This window comes from Bos indicus, chromosome 28 (genome assembly GCF_029378745.1).
Source record: "Bos indicus isolate NIAB-ARS_2022 breed Sahiwal x Tharparkar chromosome 28, NIAB-ARS_B.indTharparkar_mat_pri_1.0, whole genome shotgun sequence".
NCBI classification, from domain to species: domain Eukaryota; kingdom Metazoa; phylum Chordata; class Mammalia; order Artiodactyla; family Bovidae; genus Bos; species Bos indicus.
In genome coordinates, this window is record NC_091787.1 from 43,141,454 (window position 1) to 43,168,100 (window position 26,647).

The following is a 26,647-nucleotide window of genomic DNA, read 5'->3' on the forward strand; positions in this document are numbered from 1 at the left end:
GCCACCTTGCACAAATTCTTTGATTTCTTTGCATCTCTGTTGTGCTGTTAATTTTAAAATTAGAGATAATAGTGCTTCCCTTCTAGGGTTAGTGTGAGGATCAGTGATGGGTGATGTGTAGACTACATTTCCTGTGTGTCAGGGCGGGGCTGGGTGCGTGCCATGCATTGTGCAGTTAATCCTCCCAAGACCCTAGGAATCAGATTGCAGTGATGCTGCGCTGGTGATGACAATCAGGTTTGCCTGTGACGTGCAGCCTGTCTGACTCCATGCTTTAGCCACTGCTCTTTACTGCCTCCTGCTGAACTCAGACTAAAGGAGCCAGGCCTGTAGGCACCTGCCCTGTGCCGCACCAGAGATGAAAACGACCGCTATTCCTTCTTACCCTCCAGGCCCCATCCTGGCTGTGTTCATCCCACCATGAGGCGGGGACCTCGAGTGGTCTGTCGATGATGGGTGGCCTCTCAGAAGCAGCCCCCAGAAGCTGTGGCCATCAGCATAAAGGACCCAAAGTCCTGTGCAGGGCAGGTCCAGAGGCTCCTCTGTCTAGTGAGAGTGCCCACTGTGAGTGTCCTGGTGCCCAGCCTAGGAGCAGCAGGGAACCAGGCTGGGGTGGTGGCTGCCCTCTGTCTAGTGGTGAACATGGGCATCTGACGGGCATTTGGAGATGGTACCAGGAAGCGGGAGAGGAGCACGGCAAACAGTTGCTCACCAGCGGGAGGACCACCCGCCTGACATTTCCTCTCTGTGAACCGCCTGGACCACATCAGGGACAGTGACCTGGAGCACAGGGTAGGGGCTCTTCACCTGCTGAGGAAGGCCTGTTTTCAGCATGGGCAGTAAAAATTAACCTAAAGCCTTGCTTTCTGCTGGGAGGAGTCTGCCTCCAAAGCAGTGAGAGAGTAAGCAGTTGGCTTTCTGGGGAGATGGTGCAGTTCAGAGCACAGGGAGAGACACCCTGAGTGCGGCCACGCAGGGGCATGTGCCCGATACAGGTGGCAGACATTACCTGCAGTGAAAACCTTTAGGCACCAGCAGCCTGGTGCTGGCCCAGACTGTACATTCTTCCTTTCTTTTTTCTAACGTACCCACCGTGTCTGTCAGCTTAGTCAATAGGGTGGGATATTGTGTGCTTTATATTAGCCACACGCGTGCTCTCTCACACTCATGTATGTGCACACACATGCAGAGGTTACAGTGCAGTGACACAGTGGGGCTGCAGGCAGAGCCCGTGGAGAGAGGCCCTGGGACGCTGCACATCAGGCTGATCCCTCTGTTCTGACTCCTTGTCCTCTGTCTGGCAGTCCTGGGGCTGCTGAGGTGTGTGGCTCTCTGGGTTATTGGTCCTCACCTATAGGGCTGTTTGGGTCAAGCTGAGGTCTTGGATCTGAGCAAGGGGATGGAAAGGGCCCTGATCATGTCCTTAATTCAGATGCTTGAACTTGTTCTCAGCCACCTCTTCCTGACTGAGTTTCCAGTTCCCTCATCAGGAGGAAACCTGTCAAAATCAGTGGTGTGATTGCCAGGAATGCCCTTGATTTCTGCTCTGCAGCAGCCCCCCCCCCCCACTTTCCTTCCTATCATCTATCGTGTAAAAGATACATCTACCTAGCACATAATACACACTTTATGTAAACTTAATCTTCACAGCTGTCCCTCTGGCCCTAAAATTGTCTCCATTCCTAATTGAGAATGTGTCGCCCAGAGAGAGGAAGTGACTTCCCCAAGTTCGTGGCTGAAAGAAACGAGTTGGATGACCTCTCTGGTCTGGGTCTGGAGCTGTGCTCTGCAGCCCTGGGTCAGGTCTGAACTTCCCTTGCAGGAGACGCTGGGCAGAGTTGCTGAATCTGGGCTCCCAGCCCTGCTCCTCCAGTGCCTTTACCTGTTCTTTGTTTTTCCTCTGGAAACGGATGAGCTTTTAGAGAGTGATGTTCAAGTTCAGAGGATGTTTGTGCAGGTGAGTAGGGGAAGGGCTGGACTCCCTGGGCCTAGGCCAAGCTGCTTCTTGGTCCTCCAACCTGCTTCTCCAACCTCCTCTGGTCTCTCTCTACCCCTAGCTCTGAGCCTCCCCTATTCTCCTGGAGGGCCCAGCTCACCCCTTCACCCCTAGGCTCTGCAAAGGCTGCGGAATCCCGTGCATTTGGAAGACAGAGTTTCTCCCCGCCTCCTTGTATCTCTGTGTTGCCCTTGTTCTCTTCCAGAACAGTGTGCTTCTCCTCCTCCTCTGCTTGGCTGCACCAACTTCTTGTCCTCCAGTCTGTGTTCTAGGGTCCTGCCCACCCTCCTGGACACCTGGAACCTCCTGTCTCTGGCCCCTGCACCTCTGAGAACAAACTTGCTAAGCCCCCCTTGTGTAACTCTATAAGAACTTTCTATATACCAGCCTTGTGCCCTAACCTTACACCCGTCACCTGCCTGAGTCCTGTCTTGCATCACAGGATGTGAATGGTATTGTCATCTTCATTCAGCGGGATCTAAAGTACGGTGAGTAAACACGAGTCCAGAGTCCAAGTGGCTCAGTGGTAAAGAATCCACCTGCCAAGCAGGAGACATGGGTTCAGCCCTGGGTCAGGAAGATCCCCTGTAGAAAGAAATGGAAGTTTACTCCAGTATTCTTGCCTGGGAAATCCCATGGACAGAGGAGCCTGGCGGGCTATGGTCCGTGGGGTCACAAAACAGTGGGAATAACTTAGCGACTCAACAACAGTAAGGGTCATAGAGGAGGTGGGTGGGGGCAGGGATTGGAACCCTGGGGATCTGGCTTCGGAGTCTGCATTTAAGCGCTCTGTGGGGTCACCTCCATCTCTCCTCTCGGACCGTCTCAGGCCACTGTCACGTGCCGTGTGCTCCTGTCACTGCCCGTCTTTCCTGTCCTCTCTAACTGGCAGAGACTTTTCACATAACTTCTCACCTCTCTCCCCTACCCCTTTACTGACAAGTTCTGCTTTCTCAGCTTCTGGAGTGCTGTGTTCTCCAGAAAACTCCCCTGGCCTCTCCAGTGGAGGCGGGGTACTGTCTGCCTTCCTTCTCTTTGCGCCTTGGCCAGGGTATCACACGGAGCAGGTACACAGGACCGTTTGGGAACCGCCAGTGCAGCTGGCCACTGAACATGCGTGTTCACACCTGCGCCCATCTTAGACCAATGCTCAAGCCAGAATCCTCGTTACCTGCGGGTATCTCACGAGTTCTGCCAGATTCCACTTATGCAGGGCTGTCCCCTAAGCTTCACTTGTTAGAAATGTAGGCCTCATTTGCCCACATATAAATCATATTTTAAGTGGTGGTCAGGACACAGTACTGGGTACTTAACAAGTCTTTATTGTGTGGTTTCCACGCGCTCTGCAGGGAATTAATGCAGCCCTGTCTTCAGTGGCCCTCTCTATGTATGGACAGAATGTGAGCCACAGCGATACCACCTCAAGGTTCTTCAGAGTTTCCTTATTTCATTCCACAAAAATGTACAGAGCTCCTCTTGGGTGCATCTCTATACTAGACCCACACCCTCTCATAGAGATGACAGAGAGATAGAGAAGCCAACTGGGGAGAACAATCGCATGGATAAAGGAGCAGCATCCAGTTTTTTAAATGCTCTGATGGAAAACTGAGATGTGCTTGGAAATGAGAGCCAGGGGACCTGACTTATGGTTGAGCACAAATGGAGACAATTCTGAGGAAATGGCATTGAACCAGGGAGCTGAAGGTTGGGATGGAGATGTGAAGGGGGAGGAGACAGGAGAGGAGAAGAAACGGCTGGCCAGGTGAAGGGTCGCATGGCCACAATCACCGGCCATCTTCAGGGGAGACCAGAAAAGGGGGGCTGTCCCCAGTTCCATGACTATCCAGCTGAGACCATCACTGTGCAAAAAGGGGCTCAAGGATTTGGCAGAAAGAGCTTTCTGTATTCGCCAAAGTGGAGGAGGGTCCCCACAAGACCACCAAGAGCCAAAAGGAGAGTGCACAGGGTAACATGAGGGAAGAGGCAGGGCTGGGCCATGCGGAACCCTGAGCCATGTTAGAGCGTTTGGTTTCCATGCCCGAGCACAGTAGGTTTTCAGGAGGTAACCATAGGAACATGGGATGGATGGGGGCAAGAAGTCCAGCTAGGAGGTTACAGGATAGCGCTCGTAATCTTACGGAGAAGTAGAGGTTGAGTGCCAGCCAGGGATCCAGGAACACAGCTCTCTTTTTAAATAGCACCGTTAATTCTGTATTTTAATCACAGGTGGCGTTTTCTGCATGTCTGTGTAATAAGACACCTCTCTGAGTCAAACACTCTTGTGTTATTCTGACGTGGAAAGGATAACCACTGCTTGTACTGGGTTAGGAGTCCACATTTTAGCCCTGCCACCTTTTTATGGGTGGCTGTTGACCTTACCAGTCTCAGGCAGAGGGTGATCATCCACAATTCTATCTCTCCTGCTGACACAAGGAAAAGTAAGGAACAAATTCATTACAGGAAGGAGGCTTCCTAACCAGAGACTTTGTATTTTTCCCCCTCAGATGTTGCTCAACATTTGCGGAGAGGCTCAGAGTCTGGAGGGACTTCTCTCAGGAAATGAACTCCAGTCTCTCATGATTGCCACGACATGTCTTCGAGAGCACAGCTGCTGCTTTTGGAAGGAGCCCACCTTCTGTGTGCTGAAGACTATCTCCAAGGCCCAGAACGTCGGCGTCATCCAATACCTGCAGGGTATGACACTGGGAGACCAGGGATGGTCTGTGGGCACACTTTCTAGAATAAGACCCTGGGATGCCCTGGCAGCATCAGCATAGATTCCAGGGATCCAAAAAGAGATGAACAAACAGGGTTTTCACTGATGTCCAATTATGCCTGGTGGGTGACCCTATGTTACTTGGGCCCACTCGTGACGGGGCTTTTACTGTTCATTTTGATGATCTGTTGGAAGGGAGAGGGAAAGGGCAACTTACTTACTACACATACTGTCAAGCACATACTATGCTGAGCTCATTCGTATATTATCTAATTTTTTGAGCTAGATATTGACGATTAATGCCATTTTGTAGTGAGGAAGCAGATGATTGAGCGCGATAGAAGAATTTGCCAAGGCTCCCCAGCTAGTGAAGAAGAGAATCACATATTAAACCCAAGATGCCAATTCCGGCACCTTAGGCTCTGCTCTGGACAGTGTGTGTAAGAGTTAAGGACTTTGGTTCTGAGGTCAGACAGCCAGGCTGTGGGCTCCGGCCCTGTCCCCCTAGCTGAGTGGCCTTGAGCACTTTACTGCCTGTGTGCTCAAGCTCCTTTGTCTGTAAAGTGGAGATAACAACCCCGCTGATCTCACTGGATTGCTGGGATGCATTAATGAGTTGGCATATTTGAAGCCCTCAGATAGTACCTGGCAGTGGGCGCCCCATTGGTCAGCATCCCAGCATCATTACGTGGCTGTGATCAAAGGTTGTACCCTGAGGGAATCAATTCTAGCTGTCCCAGGACTTCCCTTAGCATCGTCTGTCTCCCAAGGACGCGGGTAATGCTGGGAAGCACAGACACCTCTGTGGCCTGCAGAATCTTGGGAAAATGCATTGGCCTCCTTTGGGATGCTGGCCCACTGTGGGGAGGGAGGGAGGCTCTGCAAGGATAACGTGGATGAGTAGGTTCTGACAAAAGTCTTCAGCGGACCTTCGCAGCACCGTTGTTCAGCTTCACCAGCTGAAGTGCCTCTTAGGAACACAACCGTCCATCTCTTGGGTTAACTCCGAGGGATCTGAGCCTGCCGCTTCACCAGCTGAAGTGCCTCTTAGGAACACAACCGTCCATCTCTTGGGTTAACTCTGAGGGATCTGAGCCTGCCACTGTGACCTGCTTGTCCACAAGCACTTGTCCCATGACTTGTCTTCTTTCTGGGACCCCTTATAATAGAGGGTGTCGGGGGTGAGAGCTGGGCACATACAAGTCCCCCCTCTCACTGTAACCAAGCCCTGGGATAAAACATCATCCCGTTTCATGACTGAAATTTCCCGATGAAGCTATGGTCCAGCAGTAATAGTGTAAGGCTGAGCCAGGCCTGAGGTGCTCAGCAACAGTCACCCCTCACAGGCTAGAGTCAGAGACCCCTGAGAAAAAGCTGCCTGCCTTGGTGTCAGGGGTCTCTCACTGTAGTCATTATTCTCAGCTGGAAAAAAAAAAAAAAAAGCCATGTTATGGAGATGTAGTCACCTAGAGTGCTGTGCCCAGGGCCCCTGCAGGGGAATGAGTATTTTCCATGGGCCTGTAGGCTGAGGAGAAGGTCAGGAAGTGAGCACTAGGCTGGTGTCTCCCTGCCAAGCCGGCGACTCTCAGTGCTTCCCTGCCCAGCATGCAGTCCTGGGAGCGTGTCCTTGGCTCACAGGTGAGGGACTGAACATGCCTTATCTCAAATTTTGAGAGACACTTTTCCTGAACACTGGCGTGGCTTTCCTGGCATTCAGAAGAGGCTTCTCCTAACAAAAGGGCCCTAAAAACAGTGATCCATCAAAATGCAAACCCAATGGCATCTTTCTGCTGACTCAATTCTTCCCCTGGCCTCTCACAGCTCTGGGGTAAACGGTGCGTTCCATAGCAGGCCACACACCAGCTGGACCGTCTCCCGTCCTCTGCCTTGTGGAGCACGCTTCCAGGCTCCAACCCTCTGGATTCTTTAGTAGCTGAAACACGCCTTCTTTTTGCCCTTCATCTTCCCGCGTGTTCATGTATCCTTCCCTGCACTTTTCATCAAGCTAATTTCTGCACAGCATTGCTTCCTTAAGGTCTCCTGTGACACTCAGGTCTTGTGTCTTGCCTTTTGTTATCTAATGGACCTGGATTCCTCTGCACGCTGGGAATTAGGGGCAGAGGGCTAAGAGATTTTCATCCTCTTCCTTTTTAACTTACTCTCCATCTGGGCCCCAGAGCGTGGCTCTCAGGATGACACTTCTCAGAAAGGCAGCTTCTTCTTGATCCAAGAGTCAACAGAAGCGTTTTAGAAGAATTCTTATTCACATCTTGACATGCAATTTAAAATCAGGGGGGGAGGGAATGACCACTGCAGCAAACCTGTTGTCTCTGAGCTCAGTGTGGGTGTGTTTCCTCCTACAGCCATGGATTGCATCAAGATCTCCCTCCAGAACCTCTCCAGGCTTGTTGACACCCTCCCCGCTCCTGAGGTGAGCGAGGTAGTGAGCCTCGTCTTGGGCTTTGTGAAGGACTCCTATCCCATCTCCTCAGCTCTGTTCCTGGAGTTTGAGACTGGGGAGGGCTACCCTCTGCTGCTCAAAGTGTTACTTCGGTAAGTGGCTGCGCTTGGTGGGAAAGAAACAGTGGAGGCTGAGGTCCTCAGAATCATATATGGTGCTCTGGAGAAAGATATTGAGGCTTCTCAGAATGTCTTCTGAAATACAAATCTCCATAGATCGTGTCCAGAGAGACTTTACTGCGAAAGTAATTCAATGTGCAGCTGAGTTTGAAGTTAACTTCTTTAGGAAACCAATGGGCGAGCTCAATAACAGCTTTACCGAGTCCATTTGGTGGCATATACTGCCAGCTTGCCTGCTAGTCTGACAGTCTCCTGTCAGAGTCCACATCCTCTGTTGGAAGGCTTTCTAGGATGGCTGTGACAAGCTCTGCCTGTATGCTGTGGGGCTGGAAGTGCCCACAGGTCAGCAAACCCCAGGACTAGCCCTCTACCAATGACTGGTAGAAGCTGATGGATATGCACCCGGCAAAGTTGCCCCTTGGGTGGGATAGCTGTACTTTGCCTTCCAGAGTCCCCAGAAGGACTAAGGTCCAACTGCTCTTGCTTGATAATGTTCCTGTACTGGCTTCCTTCCATTCTCTGTCTCAGAGGGCCTTTCCCTTACTGTTTTTCTCAAATTATTCATCCGTGGGAACCACACAAAGATGTGACTCAGCAAACTCTGGACTAATTTCCTCCACTCTTAATTGCTATGTCATCTTCAAGTTGGGTTCAGGGATTGGATAAACCAAGGGATGGAAGTGAAAGAAACTTGCTGATGGCCTGAACTCTCCCACTGGTTATGGGGAAGCTCGATAAGGGCAAAGCCACAAAAATTCCCTTGGCTTCACTCTGACTATGAGCAGCGTTGCTCATCTGTAGGGTGCAGATTATCACTGTGCTTCACAGATTTTGCTACAGAGTCAGGCTTTTAGTCTAGAGGGAGGACCCGGATAAGGGGACTGAAATCCCAAAGGAATGGGATTAGATGACAACATCCAGAGGACCTTCCTCCAAAGGCACACACAGCATGAACATCTCCATGTGTTTAGTCTGTCAGACTCAGACTTAATCTTAGACTCAGTCGTGTCTGACTCTTTGTGACCCATGGACTATAGCTCACTGTAGCTGTCCACGGAATTTCCCAGGCAAGAATACTGGAGTGGGTTGCCATTCCTTTCTCCAGGGGATCTTACCAATCCAGCGATGGAACCCAGGTCTCCCGCATTGCAGGTGGATTCTTTACTGTCTGAGCCACCAGGGAAGCCCAAGGAATGTATCTATGAGAATGCCATGTTTTACATGAGTTTGGACCATCACTGACTGGTGACTGCTACCATGGACGTCTCTGTCATAGCAATTCCTCAATATCTCTTTGGTTAAATGGCTGGTTGGTTTTCCCCAGACTTCTTGTGGAAGGCAGGAGGGAAAATAAACTGTCCAGGGAATGTCAGAAAGGACCCATATCGGCTCATTTGTTTTCCTTTTTGCCTTAATGGAAGTCACACTGCCAGTACTTTTACTCTTGACATGACAATGAGACTTAAGAGACCATTCTCCATGAGAAGAGCAAGGCAGCCCACCACACATAAGTAGCTGAAAACGAAAGAAATACCCACCCTTGAAATAAGCATGAAGAAATCTAATAAAGTCCAATTATTTCCCATGCTGTTTGTATTGTTGCTCTTCTGAAATATCAAATCTCTCATTTTGGGGTTGCTCTGACCTGTTGGTGCCTGAGGCCCGTACGTTTTGGGGGTCCTTCCATGGAAAGCAGCTCTCCTGTGAGCAGTTGCTGTGGCTCTGCTCAGAGGTTCCTCTGTATACAGAGATATTTCAGATACCTGAAATACAGGTTTCTCTGTATTCTGTCTCTGCAAGTCCTTAGATCTAGGGCTGATGCTTGCAAACAGTGACTTTTATCCACCCGCCACCCCCCTGCCATGCCTTTCGGTGCTAAACTGGTGGAGATCTTTGGGGTCCTGCCGAGCACTGTGATCTTCATTGCCTCTGCCTCTCTGTGACCAGCACCTTGAGCAAACCTGGCTGTTCTGTCCAAGACATCCAGGGAGCTGGTCTCGTCTGTCCCCACAGGTACGACGGACTGACCCAGAGCGAGGCTGACCCCCACCTGGAGGAGCTCCTCGGGCTGGTGGTGTGGCTGACAACCTGTGGGAGGTCAGAGCTGAAGGTGTTCGACAGCATCACTTACCCGCAGCTTGAAGGCTTCAAGTTCCATCAGGAGGCTTCCGGTGGGTCTGGCGGTCTCTGGGTGCCTTGTGCCCTGACAAGGTGGTGCCGGCCATTTCCCGCTTCTCCGTGCAGAAACAAACCCGTGGCAGCTGTCAGTGACCCAGTAGGGCCTGATTCTGTCATGCCTTTGAGGGATTACCTATGTACTGAGAATCTCTCCCTTACACATTTTTCCAAATGCCCTGGGTGAGACTTAGAGGAAATGTTTGCTCAAATAATGGAGACAGTCAGTCTGTGGTTTCCACTCTCACCTCTGACGTGACTTCCTCGGTGACATCTGCTTGTCTAACAGGGGCTGATGGCCCTGAAATAGCAACCCAGGCTCAGAGTCAGTGCCCCCTTAGTTCTATGATATATTGATTGATTGATTGACTGATGAATTCAATCAACATGTACTGATGCTTCTGTCCAGCAGCCACTCTGCACCATGCTGGAAACCACTGTCAACAGGCCAGGTGTCTGTGCCTTAAAGATGCTCTACAGAGACCGAGCTATACATTCCGATGTTCTACATAAACCCCGAGCTATAATCTACTCAGTAACTGGCTGATAAATAAGAACAGTTACATGAAGGGTGGGGTTTAGCTCTGCCTGGGTCAGTCAGGAAACTGCACAGAGAGTCTCATTCAAGAGAGGTCTCAAGGCAAAGGATGGGTGGGCCAGGAAGGAAGGAGGGGGACGAAGTGGAGGGTGAAAAGCTGTGAGGCCAGTGTAGGAAAAGCCACTGGATGTGACTCCAGCAGACACACAGGGCAGTGTGTGGACTAGAGAGGAGTTTCAGAGACATTTTGAGTGTCTGAGGCAGGGAGAGCTGGAAGTAGAGAATTCTGTGAGGATGTGTCTCAAGGGCAGGATAGAATGAGGCTTCACCTTGTATCTGGAGAGAAAAGGGGGGATGGGTTCAGATGGTCTTTTTATTTAATAACTTGTCTAGAAATGAAACTGACTTTGCTTAGTAATCTTTAGCATCATTTGATTTTAACTAATTGAAACCAGTCCTCCAGCCCTGTGCTGCCAATGGAAATATAATGTGAGCCACATTACGTAATTTTAAATGTTCTAATTACAAAATTTTTAAAATTAAGAAGAAACAGGTTACATTATTTTTCATAATATATTTTATTTAACTCTATATAGCCAAAATATTACCATCAAAAATGTGATCATACAAATAACCGTTAATGATTTTTTTCATCGTGTTCATTTCTTTGTGCTATGTCTTAGAAATCTGGCATGTATTTTTAACTCATGGCACGCCTGGATTCACAGTAGCCACGTTTCAATGCTTAATCAGCCAGCACGTCTTGGACAATGCAGCCCTAACCTTACTCATAGCCTAGGCAGATGGCTTCTCTGGACTTCTGATAGATATTTACTACAGGAATTAGAAAGTAGAAACTTTAAATGGCACATCCTCCTGATAATTTAACCACATATTTTTAGGCATAGTCAAGAAAAATGGCTTGCAGGATGATTCCTTTTTGCATCTTCAGGGGTGACTGTGAAGAATCTTCAGGCCTTTCAAGTCCTGCAGAATGTTTTCCACAAAGTCAGCGACCCCATCATCTGCACCAAAGTCCTGTCATCCATCAGGACCATGTGGACCTGGAACCCCCGCAACTTCTTCCTCCTGGAGTGGACCCTGCAGCCCATCTCGCAGTTCGTGGAGATCGTGCCCCTGAAGCCGACCCTGGTGCAGAGGCACTTCTTCCAGATGCTGGAGGCCCTGGTGTTCGAGCTGCGTTACGTGCCCCACGAGATCCTGCGGAAGGTGCAGCGCCTGATCCAGGAGAGCCCGGAGTCGCTGTGTACCCTCGTGGCCCTGCAGAGTGTCCTCAGGATTGCTGGTGGCGACCCGCTCTTCACTGACATTTTCCGGGACTCGGGGCTCCTGGGTCTGCTGCTGGCCCAGCTACGGAAGCACGCCAAGATCCTGAGGAAGTCAGGTGCCTCCCTGGAGCATCGGAGGGGAAGTGGGGATGGGCCGGGGTCAGTGTTAGCCGGGCCAGGTCCGTGTGCCAGCCCCACCCCCCATCAACAGAACAGAGAGAAGTGAGCGTGCAAATGTCGCATGCTGCCATGAGGCTTAGAGAGAGTACCCTTGGGATCCACGGCTTCACAGAGCAGCCAGCCTCCCTGTTCTCTGTAACTTGCTTGCTCCTCCCCACGATAAGTTGAGAGGGATAGGTGTAACTTTAAGCCAACTCATGGGACTAACTCAGGCCTGATGAGTCCTAAGCTATCAGATACCTCCTGCACCAGTTATTGTCTGAGTATGTAGATGGGTAGATGGGGAGACAGGGCCTCAGGAGTGCAAAAGGGAAAGGGCTTTCAGAGAGGCCTGAGCTCGGGGTGGGGGAAAGGTGTGGGGTCACCTCTGGGCTCTACTGGAACATGGCCACCTTGCTCACATGGGGCTGTAGGGCCCAGTGGTCTCCCACTTGGAACAGAGGTCAGCAACCAGGGCCTTGCTGGCCCAGCTTGCCCCTCTAACCTTGGGCACACTATTGTGTGCCCTGCTGGGTTGTATGCCCGTGGCTTCTTGGCAGCATCCCCTCGCCTCTGCCTCAGGAGTGCTGGCCTGGGTTATCTTCCTGCCTAACCATGCCCCATACATGTACCTTGGATTTTTCTATAAGCCTTCCAGGGGATTCAGATGCAATTCAAGTGAGAGAGCTTCTGATGTAGGGATTGTAGGGTCACATCTTACAAGTTGGGATGCACACTCCTTTATAATGGAAGCATGATATTCATCTTTCTTTAAGAAGATAGATATTGGACATGTCAATGGACATGAGTTTGAGCAAACTCCAGGAGACAGTGAAGAACAGGGAACCTGGTGTGCTGCAGTCCATGGGATCGTGAAAAGCTGGACACGACCCAGTGACTGAACAACGACAACAAAGCGGGTAGAAAAACGATGGAACTGGAGATTTGGGGCCATAGCACGTGTGCTTAAAATTTTGTTTTCATTGTTTCTTAAATATGGCAGGAAACAAAGAGGTCAATCCTGGAGTTCAAGATACAGAAAGAGAGCTGACTTGTGTGATGCTGAAAACGGTGGTCACGCTTCTGAAAGGGTCAGTTAGGAATGCAGGTGAGAACGGTACCAAATTCACACTGTGACTGCTTGGGGAAGCATTGGCTATTTCCTGATGATTTATGCCAGTGTTCAAAGGCTACATCCAAAGAATAGCCAACACTATCGCTGTGGCTAATGTCCATTTACTGCTTTATGTCTGCTGATCATCAGTAAATTGGTAGACACATCAGTTGACACTTTTTACTGTTTAGTTTGCTAAATAAGGTTGTGAGTCAAAGAGTTATCTTAAATTTATGAGACCACAGAAACCCCATTTCCCTCAAGTAAAATCTTTTAATATCCTGCTGCACTGACTGTAGATGCTTTTATAAAAGGATTCAAATTGCAAAATATTGTTATCATTTTTAAGAGATATAATTTGATGTGCTTCTAGCCCATGATGGATTTAATAGCTTCGTTCATTAAAAAAAAAAAAAAATTAGCTTCCTGAGATCATGTGGCTCCCATGTTTAAAAATACATGCATAAAACATATGCATGTATGTTATACTATAAAGCAGATGCATCAACAAAGTGACATGAATGGCTTTGGGGATGTTGTGCATCTTTACCTGGGGCCCTCACAGGTCAACAATACCAAATGTGAATGACTATTTCATTATGGTAGAGCATCTCTAATGTGAGACTATAAAAGATTTCCTGGAGATTCTGGTTAACAGGGAGATACATATTCCTAGGTTCCCTCCCAGAGATCTAATTATCAGGTCAAGGTAGAGCCCAGAAATCTACTTTTAAAAGGCCCCCTAGGTGATTCCACGTGAGGAATACCCGGCCCATAATTGGGAAATTCTGCTTCATGGAGTTGACCAGCTCAAATCCACATCATGCCATTTGAATGATCCAGTTACTTCCTGGTTCTTATTCTACATGTAATTACTCCAAAGATCAGTCCCGGGGAAGAAATTCTTAGGATTACTTTTAAACAAAAAACATACCGTTAGCCAAATTTCTTTGATTCTGCTCCCCCCACCCCCATCCCAAGAAACTGCTTATGAATTAAATACATTCTTAAATTCCGACTTGCTTTCAACAAGACTTTAGGCAGAGATAAGAATTGATAAGATAAGAATTGCCATTGGCCCTGGATTAGGGATTATGTGGAAATAAATGTCAGAGGTACATCCAGTTAAAGTTTATACTACTTAGAAAAGGGGGAGGGTGGTTTCAAAAGCAGAATTCTCACTGGAGAAGAAAGAGTTTTCTTTTTAATTCTCAGCTCCATAGTTTCTCTATTCCTCTTCTTATTTTAACAGTAAGTATTAATTTTGGAAAAAAAGTTTCTAATGGGTAGAAAAAACATATACATATGTAGCCAAACATACTTGGAAATTGTAAAGAAAAGCTGTTCTTATAATTGAAACTAAAGTCCCAAGACACCCACCACTCTAGCAATACTGTCTGTCTGGTCCCCAGTTGTCCTGAAAGACCACGGCATGGTGCCCTTCATCAAGATCTTCCTGGATGGCGAGTGCTACCGGGCAGCCTCGCTCAGCATCTTGGAACAGCTCTCAGTCATCAACGCCGAGGAGTACATGAGCATCATTGTGGGCGCTTTGTGCTCGTCCACTCAAGGGGAAATACAGCTGAAACTGGACCTCCTGAAGGTGATGTCAAGTCCTCCTTTGTGATGGGCTTTCCTATGGACCTGCAGCCAGTGGTTGGCATTTGCCCATGCGTTCATTCCCTCACTTGGTCACTTATCATGCAGGCAGAGTAGTACTAGCTGTTGTCACACATAAATCCCACCCACTCAATAGCCTGGCACATTAGAGGTTTCTTACATATGGTCCAATCAGTAATTGGGAGGAATGTCATTCAGGGAAAACTGTCACCTAGGCACCTAATCCAGCCAGCAGACAAGGGAAGGGAGAGCAGAGAAAATGGCGCACACTCTTTTTCTGGCCTAGAACTGGTGCATGTCCAGTTTTCTTTGGGCAGGATTCATCTGGATGCATGAGGTGCCAGGAAATGCAGTCCTTGGTTGGGCAGTTACTTCCCAGCCACACTGGAAACTATGGAAGTGGAGCCTGAATCGGTGGTGGCCAAGCTGCGGCCTCGTTTAGCTGCCCAGCCTTTAGTGAGCAGCTACCAGATAACCAGGCCTGATGCAGAGTGCCCGGGACACACAGCTGAATGGAACTCAGCCCTTGCTAACTGGTAGCTCTAGCCTAGGACTAATATTAAGTAAGCAATCATGGTGATGCAGCATGGTTATGCCCTGGTAGATGCTGAAAGCAGGCTGCCATGGGAACAGAGAAGTAGAAATTGCCTTGCATGTTTGAGGAAGGGTCACAGAGGCGGGAATGTCTGAAGTGGGAAGAGGAAGCCAAAGGCAGTCAAAGGCACAGGAACAGTGGTTTCACAGGGAGAAGTCAAACTAGGGTGTCACCTATGGACAACAAAGAAAAGCGTATCTATATTTTTTAATAATATTGTTAACCATCATCAAATTATCTTAAAATAGTTAAAGATGATAGTAAGTATCATCACCCTTACAGCTCTCACAATTTTCTTTCTGTTCCTGCTTTTCCATTTCTTTTGCCTGTGGGGGCTTATACCTTTAACAAAAATCTTCTATCTTTCATTTATGGTTGTTTAAGAGAAGAGCAGACTGAAATGCAAATATCCCCCAGGGAACTGATCTCGGGGCCTGTCACGTCTATGTGCAGAAGAACCTGCATGCAAAACACACTCCTGTTGCATTACCATGTTATACTGGACACTGGTGAATTTCGTATAATACAAAGTTGCTCTCACTTCCAAAATAAAACCCTCAACCATATTTAGCCATGAGATGACATGACCCTTATGGCAGAAAGTGAAGAGGAACTAAAAAGCCTCTTGATGAAAGTGAAAGAGGAGAGTGAAAAAGTTGGCTTAAAGCTCAACATTCAGAAAACTAAGATCATGGCATCTGGTCCTATCACTTCATGGGAAATAGATGGGGAAACAGTGGAAACAGTGTCAGACTTTATTTTTGGGGGCTCTAAAATCACTGCAGATGGTGATTGCAGCCATGAAATTAAAAGATGCTTAATCCTTGGAAGGACAGTTATGACCAACCTAGAAAGCATATTAAAAAGCACAGACATTACTTTGCCAACAAAGGTCTGTCTAGTCAAGGCTATGTCCAGTGGTCATGTATGGATGTGAGAGTTGGACTGTGAAGAAAGCTGAGTGCTGAAGAATTGATGCTTTTGAACTGTGGTGTTGGAGAAGACTCTTGAGAGTCCCTTGGACTGCATGGAGATCCAACTAGTCCATCCTAAAGGAGATCAGTCCTAGGTGTTCATTGGAAGGCCTGATGCTAAAGCTGAAACTCCAATACTTTGGCCACCTCATGCGAAGAGTTGACTCATTGGAAAAGACCCTGATGCTGGGAGGGATTGGGGGAAGGAGGAGAAGGAGACAACAGAGGATGAGATGGCTGGATGGCATCACTGACTTGATGGATGTGAGTTTGAGTGAACTCTGGGAGTTGGTGATGGACAGGGAGGCCTGGTGTGCTGTGATTCATGGGGTCGCGAAGAGTCGGACACGACTGAGCGACAGAACTGAACTGAACTGAGCTGATCTCAGTACAAAACCATTTTAACAGTTAGAGAACGACATTCAGTTTATTTTACCAACTTAATTTCCTAGCAAAGCCAGTGTCAGGCACTGATGTAGCGGTATTCATGTTATCTAATGACCTAAGCCTGTGGAGCTCAGCATAGCCAATGTGTCATGAGAAGCCCACCCCAAAGTGACCTTTTGACTATAGTTATCATGCATTTCATAGATGACAAGAACCAAAACAGTGATTTCACCACAGAGTCAGAAAATCAGTGAAGGTGATGGAACAAAAAAGGAAAGTTAAAGGTCTTTTTAAAGACACTAGAGTTCCATGGTTATGTGAAGTAACAGGTCTGAAGGGAGCATGTAGAGGGAAGATTAAGGCAGAGAGATAGCAAGAATTAATAAGAGTTTATAGCTGGAGAGCACCTTGGCTTCACGTGGTCCACTCCTGATGTGGGAGTAGAGACAGGCCCGGAGAGATTCTAATACTCAAAGGTGAAGTTGAATTTGGATCTAAGACTAGCGACTAAAAATTTGGTGATCTTTTCTCTTCACCACGCTCTTTGTTGAATTTTTTTCTCATATGTCTCTGTTCAAGTTAATTCGAATGAGGGACAGGGAAGGCAGGGACCAAGGCAGTCAGGACTTTGATTTTCTCTTGGATGAATAATTGGAATCCCTAACTGTACCTGGCATTTCCACATTCATAGTGTTTTGGAGAGTAGTGTTTTTGTGTCTATTACAGAAAAGCTCTCTGCTTTGCTCCAAAGTTCATCTTGTTTACCCGATAGCCCAGAGGCACCATCCTGGAGTGTCAGACCTTGGGTAATAGGACTGAATTTCCAGAATTAGCCATGTGAAGCCATGGTGTTCTACAGATTCAGTATCATCTCAGTATCACACCATCGAGGGAGTACATCAGGGATGAATAGTGTGTGAGCTTTTTTAACACAGTCATACTCTGGGCTTCCCTCATAGCTCAGTTAGTAAAGAATCCACCTGCAATGCAGAAGACCCCGGTTCGGTTCTTGGGTCAGGAAGATCCTCTGGAGAAGGGATAGGCTACCCACTCCAGTATTCTGGCCTGGAGAATTCCATGGACTGCATAGTCCTTGGGGTTGCAGAGAGTCAGAGACGACTGAGTGATTTTCACTTTCACTTTCACCCTGTGCTCAATGCGCTGTCTTCTTCCTGGGTACCAAGTTACTGCTGGGCAGTGAGGAGGGTGCCTGGAGCCTCCATGGCTTTTCCGGGACCAGGCTGATAACACACTGAAGCTCTGGTGGGTTGTGGGGAAGGATTGGGCCCCACAGCCTGTTCCAGGCGTGCCCACCATCGAGTCCTATGAACAACTAGCCAACATTTGCTGGAATCTGATGTGAGATAGGCCTTTGTTTTAAATCACCTTGGGAACCCCTTGGGAAACAAAGATGTGAAATTAGTTCTGGCTAGATTTCCCTTTTTGGTGGTTGAGAGTGTGCTTGCGCTGTGCCTGCAAAGTGGGTCAGATGTAGAATGAAGGGGGAGTGATGGAATGTGGGGACCTCCACCCCACCACCTGATCAAGGCTTGCCATCTCTGAAGTATATTCACATCATGGTGCCACCCTCACTTCCCTTCCCTGAGAGTTAGCCAGCTGCTCTGGAGGAGAAAATTCCTCCAGAAACATGTGACTTAAGGCAGTTGCTTCCAAAAATCCAGTGGTGCTTCCATACCAATACAGAAGCACATGTGACTTCACCACCTAATTCTGGCAAATGATAACCGAGTTAAAGAATAATGTAAGCAAATGAATTTCCTCTCCACGGCCAGTGGGACCATGATTGGGTTATGCACAAATTCAGATTGATTTGCTAATATACATTTAGCTGTTCAACTCTGAGCTTAATTGCATTACCTCACCCGTCTTCCAGCATGACACATGGAAAATTATGAGGAATAACAAATAATAGAATGTGAAATAAATCCTGTTAGTCTTAACATAGTTAGCGCTTTGCAGCAGACATCCATTTTATAGATTCAAGCTGGAGGAATACTAACTCAGAGACGATGACATGGTAACTGAGTTAAGGAGGAGAAAATGTGCTTAACGCTGACCTTTCTTGAAATGTGTCAACCCTAGCCTGATTACTTTGACTTCAGCTGATTAAATTTACTCCCTTCCGCGGACTTGCAAGCCTAGGTGATGCATTATCATGCAAAGTTGAATGACAGTAATGGAGACCCTCCTCCTAGGCCCCCAGTTCCTGACAAATCGTTTCCCGAAGTAGCGCAGTATTTATTTTCCTTTATGGTAGAAATGTTTCTCTTTAGTTGCTATGAAATTAAGTCTTTGTAATTAGATTTTGGACTCTTTACTTTATGACTCTGCAAATATGAAATTAACCCCATCCCAAGAAATAATAGAGAAGCCTGAGTTCTAATGACATTACCCCCATTTTAGATAATGACTCTGAATTTAATAAATCAAACAAAGCAACAATTAAGGACGGCCATTCCTTTTTTTCTCCCCCCCTCCCTATAGGAGGAGAGAAGTGCCATCTAGGAATTAAGGGGATAGACCCTCTGAGAGACACAGATCATAAGGATGGCTATGATTGTGTTGCTCTCTTTTTAAAATATCTGCTCTCAGCACTCGGAATGACGGAGATCTGATGAGCAATGTTTGGTATAAAACTGGACAATTGGAAGGTGGTTTCTTAAGGGAAGAGGGGAGTTTTGGCGGTCATCTAGCCCTCAGACAATTGCTTATAATCTGATTGGTTTTATTTGTTAATCGTTCTCTTTTTTGGGTGTTTATTTTGTCACATGTCATGTGATAAACAGACTTCCATTCATTCCATTTGCCCTGAATAGCGTAATAGGGGTTTTCAGAGCTATTGAAAGCACTCACACAAACTTAGACAGTTTAACACCCTAGAGCCTCAGATTTCTTGATGTATCGGTACTTTATTTATTTTTCATGGCACTAGTCTCATTGAGACAGGTTGAGACAGACAATGCTGAGCCACACGCTGATGGTCAGTCAGCCTTTCATGTGGCTTATCAGATGGCAGGAAGAGACCACCCCTGCCACTCAGCATGCTTGAAGGCTAGAGCGCATCTCCACCTTGGTAAAGAAGCATTAATTCTGTCCAGAGTGAGTCACTCATACAAGACAGGCACAGACGACTGGCCCCAGAGCCCCAGGGTTGGGGGTGGGATTTGGGGAAGGCAGCTGTGGTGGTGCTGTGTATTCAGAGAAAGTCCCTGCCTCGTCTAGGGAACTCTGTGCTGCTGAACCATAAGCTTTTACACTCACCAACATTACGATCCCGGGGAATCTGTTCTCATAGTCTGCATATAATCCTCTTTTTCAGGACCTGTCTATAAATGCAATCTTTCCTGGGTTTTGAGCCAAATACAGAATTAGTTGGACTTCCCTGTTGTCTCAGTGGTAAAGAATCTGCCTGCCAATGCAGTCGATGTGGGTTTGATCCCTGAGTCAGGAAGCTCCCCTGGAAAAGGAAATGGCAACCTGCTCCAGTATTCTTGCCTGAGAAATCCCATGGATGGAGGAGCGTGGCAGGCTACAGCCCATGGGGTTGCAAAAAGAGTCGGACATGACTTAGTGACTAAACACAACAGGAGTAGTTAAGTGATATCCTCACGTAGGAGGAGAAAGCAGCTGTCACTGGAAACTCTAGTTCTTAGTGTTTCAATTTGCCTCTGTCTGTCAGACAGTCTGGAAATCCCATTTCCCTGAACCATGTCCCATGACTCTGATTTCATCCCCTGTTAGTGGGTGACCCTGATGCTGAGTTTCTTTTAAAGAACAAAATAATTCAATTTCCCCACAGCCATCCCCCAGAGCTGTGGTGGGCAGTCATTGATCTAACCACCATAAGTCATGCATTTCCTTTTCCAATAACTGGGAAAAGATCAATTGACCCATATTAGTGCGGATGAATCTTTCTGCCTCACTGTATATGATAATTTGTCCATTTTGAGCATAATCATGACCTTTGGCCTTGTATAGATTCTCCTCATTTCTATAATCTTTGTTTTGTGTACTTGAAATGTCGTTGATGGGGCCGTGGGAATACTTTGGGCAGCTTCTCGGTCATCATTTCTCTTCCGCTTTGAAAGGGTCCTTGGTTGTGTGCCTTAGCTTAGTTTTGGCTCATTTCACGCTTTCCTACCCCATGCCTGGGTTCACCGTCCGCCAAGCAGTTCAAGCTTCTTGTAGCAGAATATAATCTTAGATAACAAAGTTTGGGTTCCAGTGGTACACATTATAGTGTTTCAGATAAACACTAGTGTTAGGTTGGAGTTACCAGCATTTTAGAGATAGAACTAGAAACTTACTTTCCCCTGGGAAGGACATGACTTCATATTTCATATTTACCTGTAACTTTACTGAGTTTCTATTCGACTTTCCCTATATGAGAATTTAGAAGTCTTGTGCCTTCGCTCCCTTTCTGACCCATCAATTTTCTCTTTGTCATCGGATTTTCATGTATTATGCTGCAGAATATCACCCTAAACCATGCATTTAAGGCACCATCTCTCCCAGATTAGGAACTTTTTTTCCCTTACCTTTTTCTCTTCGAACCTTGTTTCAAGCATCCTGAAATTGACTTTAAGTTGTGCCTGCCAAGAAAAGTCTCTTTCCTGTGTCGCTAGAGCACTAAACGTTGGAAAGGATGAAACAACTCAAATGTTCCTGCAGCACCTACTACAGAACCACAGGCACTGCTCGTTTTCTGGGAGACACGCTCAGGGAACCTGGGTGTTTGATGGAGTCCCATTCGAGTTTCACGAACAGTAAGCAACTAAATGCCCAAATCTAGAGGCTTTTGATATTTATCTAAAATCATCCATCCATTCTTCACTCTTAGGTGTGAGACTTTAGCCCAGAATGAGAACTTCTCAAGTGCAGTCCTTCTAAAACATTTACTGAACACCTAGGCTATATCATGGGTACTAGGACCAAAGAACGGTACATTGGAAGTGCTTAGTAAGTGTGTGACTCCAGAGGGAATGAGAAGTCTGGCTGTCCAGAAAATCCTCCGCAGTCTTGCAAAGGTAGATTCTACCATGTGCATTGTGATAGGCTAAACTCCACACATGGTCTGTGTTATATGCTGTGCCTATATGTTTCCCTCCATGAAGGATTTCTCTTCTCCACCTCAATTCCCTTGTATAGTCACACCCGCTTTTAAGTAGATTTGTTTGACTATCTTCCATTTATTAAAAGTACCTGTGCTTGCACACAGAGGAAGGTAAATAGTAATAAACTGCTCTGTATAGATTTCACTGTTTCCTTTTGCAATATAGAAAATGGTACATTCCATGAGCTTAGCAAGTATTTATTAAGTAGGTGCTACAATCCACAGCAGTGAACAAGCCTGATTTCATGTCACTTCAAACTAGAGGAAGGCTGAGACCATTTTCACACAGCTTCAATGCAGGATGGTGAGAGTTCTGATTGGGGAGTTAGAGGTATGAGCACTCAGCCTGGGATGAGTCAAAGTGAGGGGTCAGAGAAAGGTTTGTGGAGAGAGATGCACTTGAGATATAAGACAGTAAATCAACCCTATAAAGCAGCATAGGCTTTAAGAGCAGCCATTTGAACAAAGACACTGATGGGCAACCCAAAACTAAAATAAAGAGGAACGGTACAGACCTCCCAATATTTCAGAATTGCCCCCGGGCAGCTCGCTATTCCTCTGGCATGGATCCTGGAGGGGCACCAGGAATGCTCTGGCAATGCTGGGCTGGAGCTCAGCATTAAAGATCTGCTGCCTGGACCTCACTCACTTTTATCTCATTGGTTTCAGTCTCTGCTCCGGATCCTGGAGACCCCCAAAGGCCGCGCTGCTTTCAGAGTCTCCAGTGGGTTCAACGGGCTGCTGTCCCTTCTCTCTGACCTGGAGGGGTCTCTCCAGGAGCCCCCACTGCAGACGTGGGGGGCAGTGTCCCCCAGCCAGACCCTGGACCTCGTCCTGCACACGCTCTGTGCTTTGTCTGCTGCACTGCACCTGGACCCAGTCAACGGTGACTTCTTTAGGAGGACCGGGCTCTTTGAGAAGCTGGCCGAGGACCTCTGCTTGCTGGGCTGTTTTGGGGCCCTGGAGGAAGAGGACGCCCCTCCGCCCTCCCGGGAGGACGCCCCTCCGCCCTCCCGGGAGGACACCAAGGCCAGGCCGTTTGCTGATCTGCTGAGTGCGGCCTTTTCCTCTGCCAGCCTGCTCCCACCCAAGATCCAGAGCTGCCTGCAGATCCTCAGCTTTCTGGACAGCATGGCCCGAGGCACCCTCCACCTGCGCAGGGACCTGAAGGACGCCCCGAGGACCAGGCAGGAGCTAGCGGTGGACCCTCAGAGGGCAGAACCTGGCAGTGACCCCCAGGGAAGCTTCACGCAGTGGCCAGACCTGGAAGAGAGGTAGAGCTTTGCTGCTTCCCTAATCTGCCCTCGGTGTGCCTGTTTCCTGTGTCCCAGGCACTTATCCCGCACATGCGTAGTACAAAGTGGGTGTGCGGAAAGTTACACTGCTACTAACCCTCCTGAGTCCATTCCCAGCAAGAGTCCTCCTATCTGAGGTTTAAGCCGATAGGAGACCGAACTGGATTCAGAAGCAAAGGAAACCTTTCTTCTTTTAACAGAGAATGGAGAGGTGCAAGCTCTCTTGCTCTCTGGACAAGCCTGGGGTGGGGCTGCCTTTCGGGATCCTGTGTAGAGGGGAGGGTGGAACCGCAGGGCGGGCGCACCACCTCGGCACACGGCCCGCGGCCACCACCTTGAATGGAGGATCGCGCACCTCGCTTCTGCAGCAGATCTGCGGGCTGCCGTGTCCTGCGCAGCCATTTTGCACTGGGATCTCCGGTCTGAGGCGCCTGCCCGGTGCAGGGCCTCTGCAGGCAGTGACCAATGAACAAGTGAGACGAGACTAAGCACAGAGGAAGAGGTTGGGCCTTATCTTATCACCTAGATTCCATCTTATGCTTCCTGGGGATCCCAGCGGGCTGTGCTGGTGACAGCGTGATTTTCTTTCCTTGAAATCAAGTTAACTTGGTCTTGGTTAACTTTGCCTTTTCTTTTCTTTAAATCAAGTTAACTTCGCCCCCCTACCCTGAGAGCTGGCAGAAAACCGGTTTGACTCAGTTCAGGGTCAGGGGATGCTGATGGGGCACACGAGAACCAGGGAAGCTTACCTGATCTTGGAAACTGCGGGCAGAGCTCTGCTGCGCACAGGTTCCCTTTCTCCTTGGCTTCTTTGCTGTGCCTCGGAGCCTAGGTGCCTGGGCCCAGCCTCTGTGGTGTGCTGAGTAGCCTTTGCCTTCCTAGATGGCATCTCCTGCCTGCCAGGGCACTGCCAGGGCGTGGGTGATGTCCTTGACTTGTGAGACACAAACCATAGCGTCCTTCCCAATCATGGGACTCTTGTTCTTTCTTGCTGCTTCCATTTCCCCCAACAAGGACATCTCTTCTGCAGGCTAATCTTCTCAAGGACCTGACTTTGCTAAACAACTTTTTACTTTCATGCCTGTAACACAGAATTCCACTAAAGTGAGGGAGCACAAAGAACCGCCCACCCGCTTTGGATCAGGAGGGGGAAAATGAAATAACAAAGCAACAGAATAGTTGGTATCCTTTTTTTTTTTCATTCCTCTGAAGCATTGGTGATAAGACAAAAATTAATATTGCAGTAAACTATCCTGCCTGCCACCTCTCCAGGTCACATGGCCCTTAACACCACAGGATTCTCTTCTGAAAGACATTGCACATGTTTATCCAAAGTGAGCACCGCATGTGTCAGCCAGACATCAGTACTGGGAGCTGGTGGTGAGGGGGCTGGATGTCAATTCTCCAACCACTGTGATAATCATGATTGTTCTTGTTTCATCGGTTCATCTGGTAAATCAGTCTGTTTTCTGACCTTGCATTCCTTCAGAATTTGCTCATGATATAATTATTGCTAGATTTGATTTGCTGACTTTTTAAAAATATTTTTTGTTTGTGAGAAAGTTCAGCCCTTCACACTTTCTTTACTATTTTTACTGTCACATTTATGCTGGCCTAAGCAGTTGGGCGGTGTTCCCTCTTAGCTGTGTAATAGAACTTGCCAGTAAAACCTCAGGACCCTGATGTTCCCATGTGAGAACATTTATTCTTTTTTCTTTTATCCTTTTTTTTTTAAAGAGCAGCTTCTTTATTGAGACATAACACCATAAACTTCGCCCCTTTAAAATGTACAATTGAATGTTTTTCTTGTATATTCACAGAATTATATGATCATTACCACAACTGATTAGAACATTTTTATCACACAAAAAAGAAACTCCATACCCATTATCCATTATTTTCCATTTCTTCCGCCCCTACCTCCAGTCCCCGGCAACCGTTAATTTATCTTCTGTCTTTACTGACTTGTCTGTTCTAGATATATCATATAAACAGAATAGTCGAGTATGTGATTTTTTTGTTTCTGGTTCTTTCATTTAGCATAATGTTTTCAGGTTCATCCATGTTATAGCATGTATCAGTACTTAATTCTTTTTATTGACAAATAATATTCCAGTGTGTATACCACAGTTATCGTCTCCATAACGGCTGATGGGCATTTGCGTTGTTTTCACGTTAGGGCTATTATGAGTAATACTGCTATCAACATTCATGAACAAGATTTTTGTGGATACATGTTTGTGTATCTCTTGGCTAGATACCCAACTAGTGACTAAGTCATACGGTAACTCGATGTTTAATATTTCGAGGAACCACAAATCGTTATCCAGAGTGACTGCACCATTTTATGTTCTTACTAGTAGTGTGTGAGGGTTTAGTTTGAACATCTTTTTGTCAACTCTTGTCATTCTCTGTTTGACTATAGCCCTCCTAATGGGGATGATGTGGTATCTTATTGGGCTTTTGATTTTCATTTCCTTGAAGGCTATTGATATTGAGAATCTTTTCACGTGCTTGTTGGCTACTTGTGTATCTTCTTTGGACAAAAGTCTGTTAGACTCTGCACCTTTTAGAAATTGAGGTGACATTGGTTTATAGCTATATGTTTCCTGTGTACAACATTATAATTCGACTTCTGTATATACTATAGTGTCCTTGCCACCAAAAATCTTGTTTCCATTCATCACCATACAGTTGATCTCTCGTACCCATTTTGCCCTCCTGCAACCCTCCTTCCCTTCCTCTAACCACCAGTCTGTTATCTGTATCTGTGTTTTTATTTTGTTTCTGTTTTTTTTTTTTTTTTTGGCTGCACAGCATATGGGATCTTAGTTCCCCAACCAGGGTAAGTGAGATTCCTGCAGTGGAAGCATGGAGTCTAACCACTGGGCAGCCAGGGAATTCCTTGTATGGGTTTGTTTTTGTTTTGTTCTATTTATTCAATTATTTTTGTACTTTTTACATTCCACATATGAGTGAAATCATACACTATCCTTTCCATCTGACATTTCAAGTAACATAATACCCCCAAGGTCCATTTATATTGTAAATGGCAAGAGTTCACATTTTTATGGCCGTGTAGGATTCTACTGTGTGTGCATGCGTACCACATCTTCTTATCCATTAATCTGTGGATGGTCACTTTGATCATTTCCTTATCTTGGCTATTGTAAATAAAGCTGCAGTGAACGTAACAGTGTATACATCTCTTTGAATTAATGTTTTCATATCCTTTGGATAAATACCCAGGAACAGAATAGTTGGACCATACGGTGGTTCTGTTCCTAATTTTTTGCAGAATCTCCACAATGTTTATTTACATTCCCACCAACCGTGGATGAGGGTTCCTTTTCTCTGTACCCTCGCAAATACTCGTTATCGCCTTTTTTTTCTTTTTTAGTAATAGCCACCCTGTTGGGCATGAGGTAATATCTTATTGTGATTTTGCTTTGCATTTTCCTAATAATTAATAATGTTGAACATTTTTTCAGGTGCCTGTTGGCCACCTGTATGTAATCTTTGGAATGTCTACTTAGAGTTCTGTCCATTTAAAAAGATTGTTCTTTTGTTGTTGACTTGCCTGAGTTCTTTATACATGTTTTGATTACTATAGCTTTGTAGTATAATTTGAAATTAGAGAGTGTGACACCCTCAGCTTTGTCCTTTTTTTCTCAGAATTGCTCCGGGTAGTCAAGGCCTTCTGTGGCTCCATGCAAATTTTAGAACTTTTACATTCCATTTCTGTGAAAAATATTGTTGAAATTTTGATAGGAATTGCGTTGAAGCTGTAGATTGCTTTTGGTAATATGGAAAAATTTTAACAATGTTAATTCTTCCAATACTATAGTAAGTAAGAATGGTGAGAGTGGGTATACTTGTTTCTAATCTAAGAGAACATGCTTTGTTTTTCACTGTTCAGTAAGATGTTAGCTGGATTTGACATATAAGTTATTGATGACCTTTATTCATTTTACTGAGAGTTTTAAAAATCATAAGTGGATGTCGAATCTTGTCAGATGCTCTTCCTGCATCTGCTGAGACACTCGTATGATTTGGTCCTTTTGTTTGTGTGGTG

At 46.8% G+C, this 26,647-nt stretch overlaps 1 protein-coding gene across 3 annotated transcripts in view; it reads left to right on the plus strand.

Annotated features, from left to right (window-relative positions):
* Window positions 1-26,647, plus strand: part of WDFY4 (WDFY family member 4) — a 248,632-nt gene that overhangs the window by 33,261 nt on the left and 188,724 nt on the right. For all 3 annotated transcript variants that reach the window (XM_070782345.1, XM_070782347.1, XM_070782348.1), the window contains exons 5-12: window positions 1,823-1,957; window positions 4,501-4,690; window positions 7,076-7,265; window positions 9,306-9,463; window positions 10,958-11,410; window positions 12,457-12,561; window positions 13,980-14,170; window positions 21,947-22,551. In XM_070782345.1, coding sequence (XP_070638446.1) covers window positions 1,823-1,957; window positions 4,501-4,690; window positions 7,076-7,265; window positions 9,306-9,463; window positions 10,958-11,410; window positions 12,457-12,561; window positions 13,980-14,170; window positions 21,947-22,551 — 2,027 coding nt within the window. The remainder of the gene's footprint in view (window positions 1-1,822; window positions 1,958-4,500; window positions 4,691-7,075; window positions 7,266-9,305; window positions 9,464-10,957; window positions 11,411-12,456; window positions 12,562-13,979; window positions 14,171-21,946; window positions 22,552-26,647) is intronic.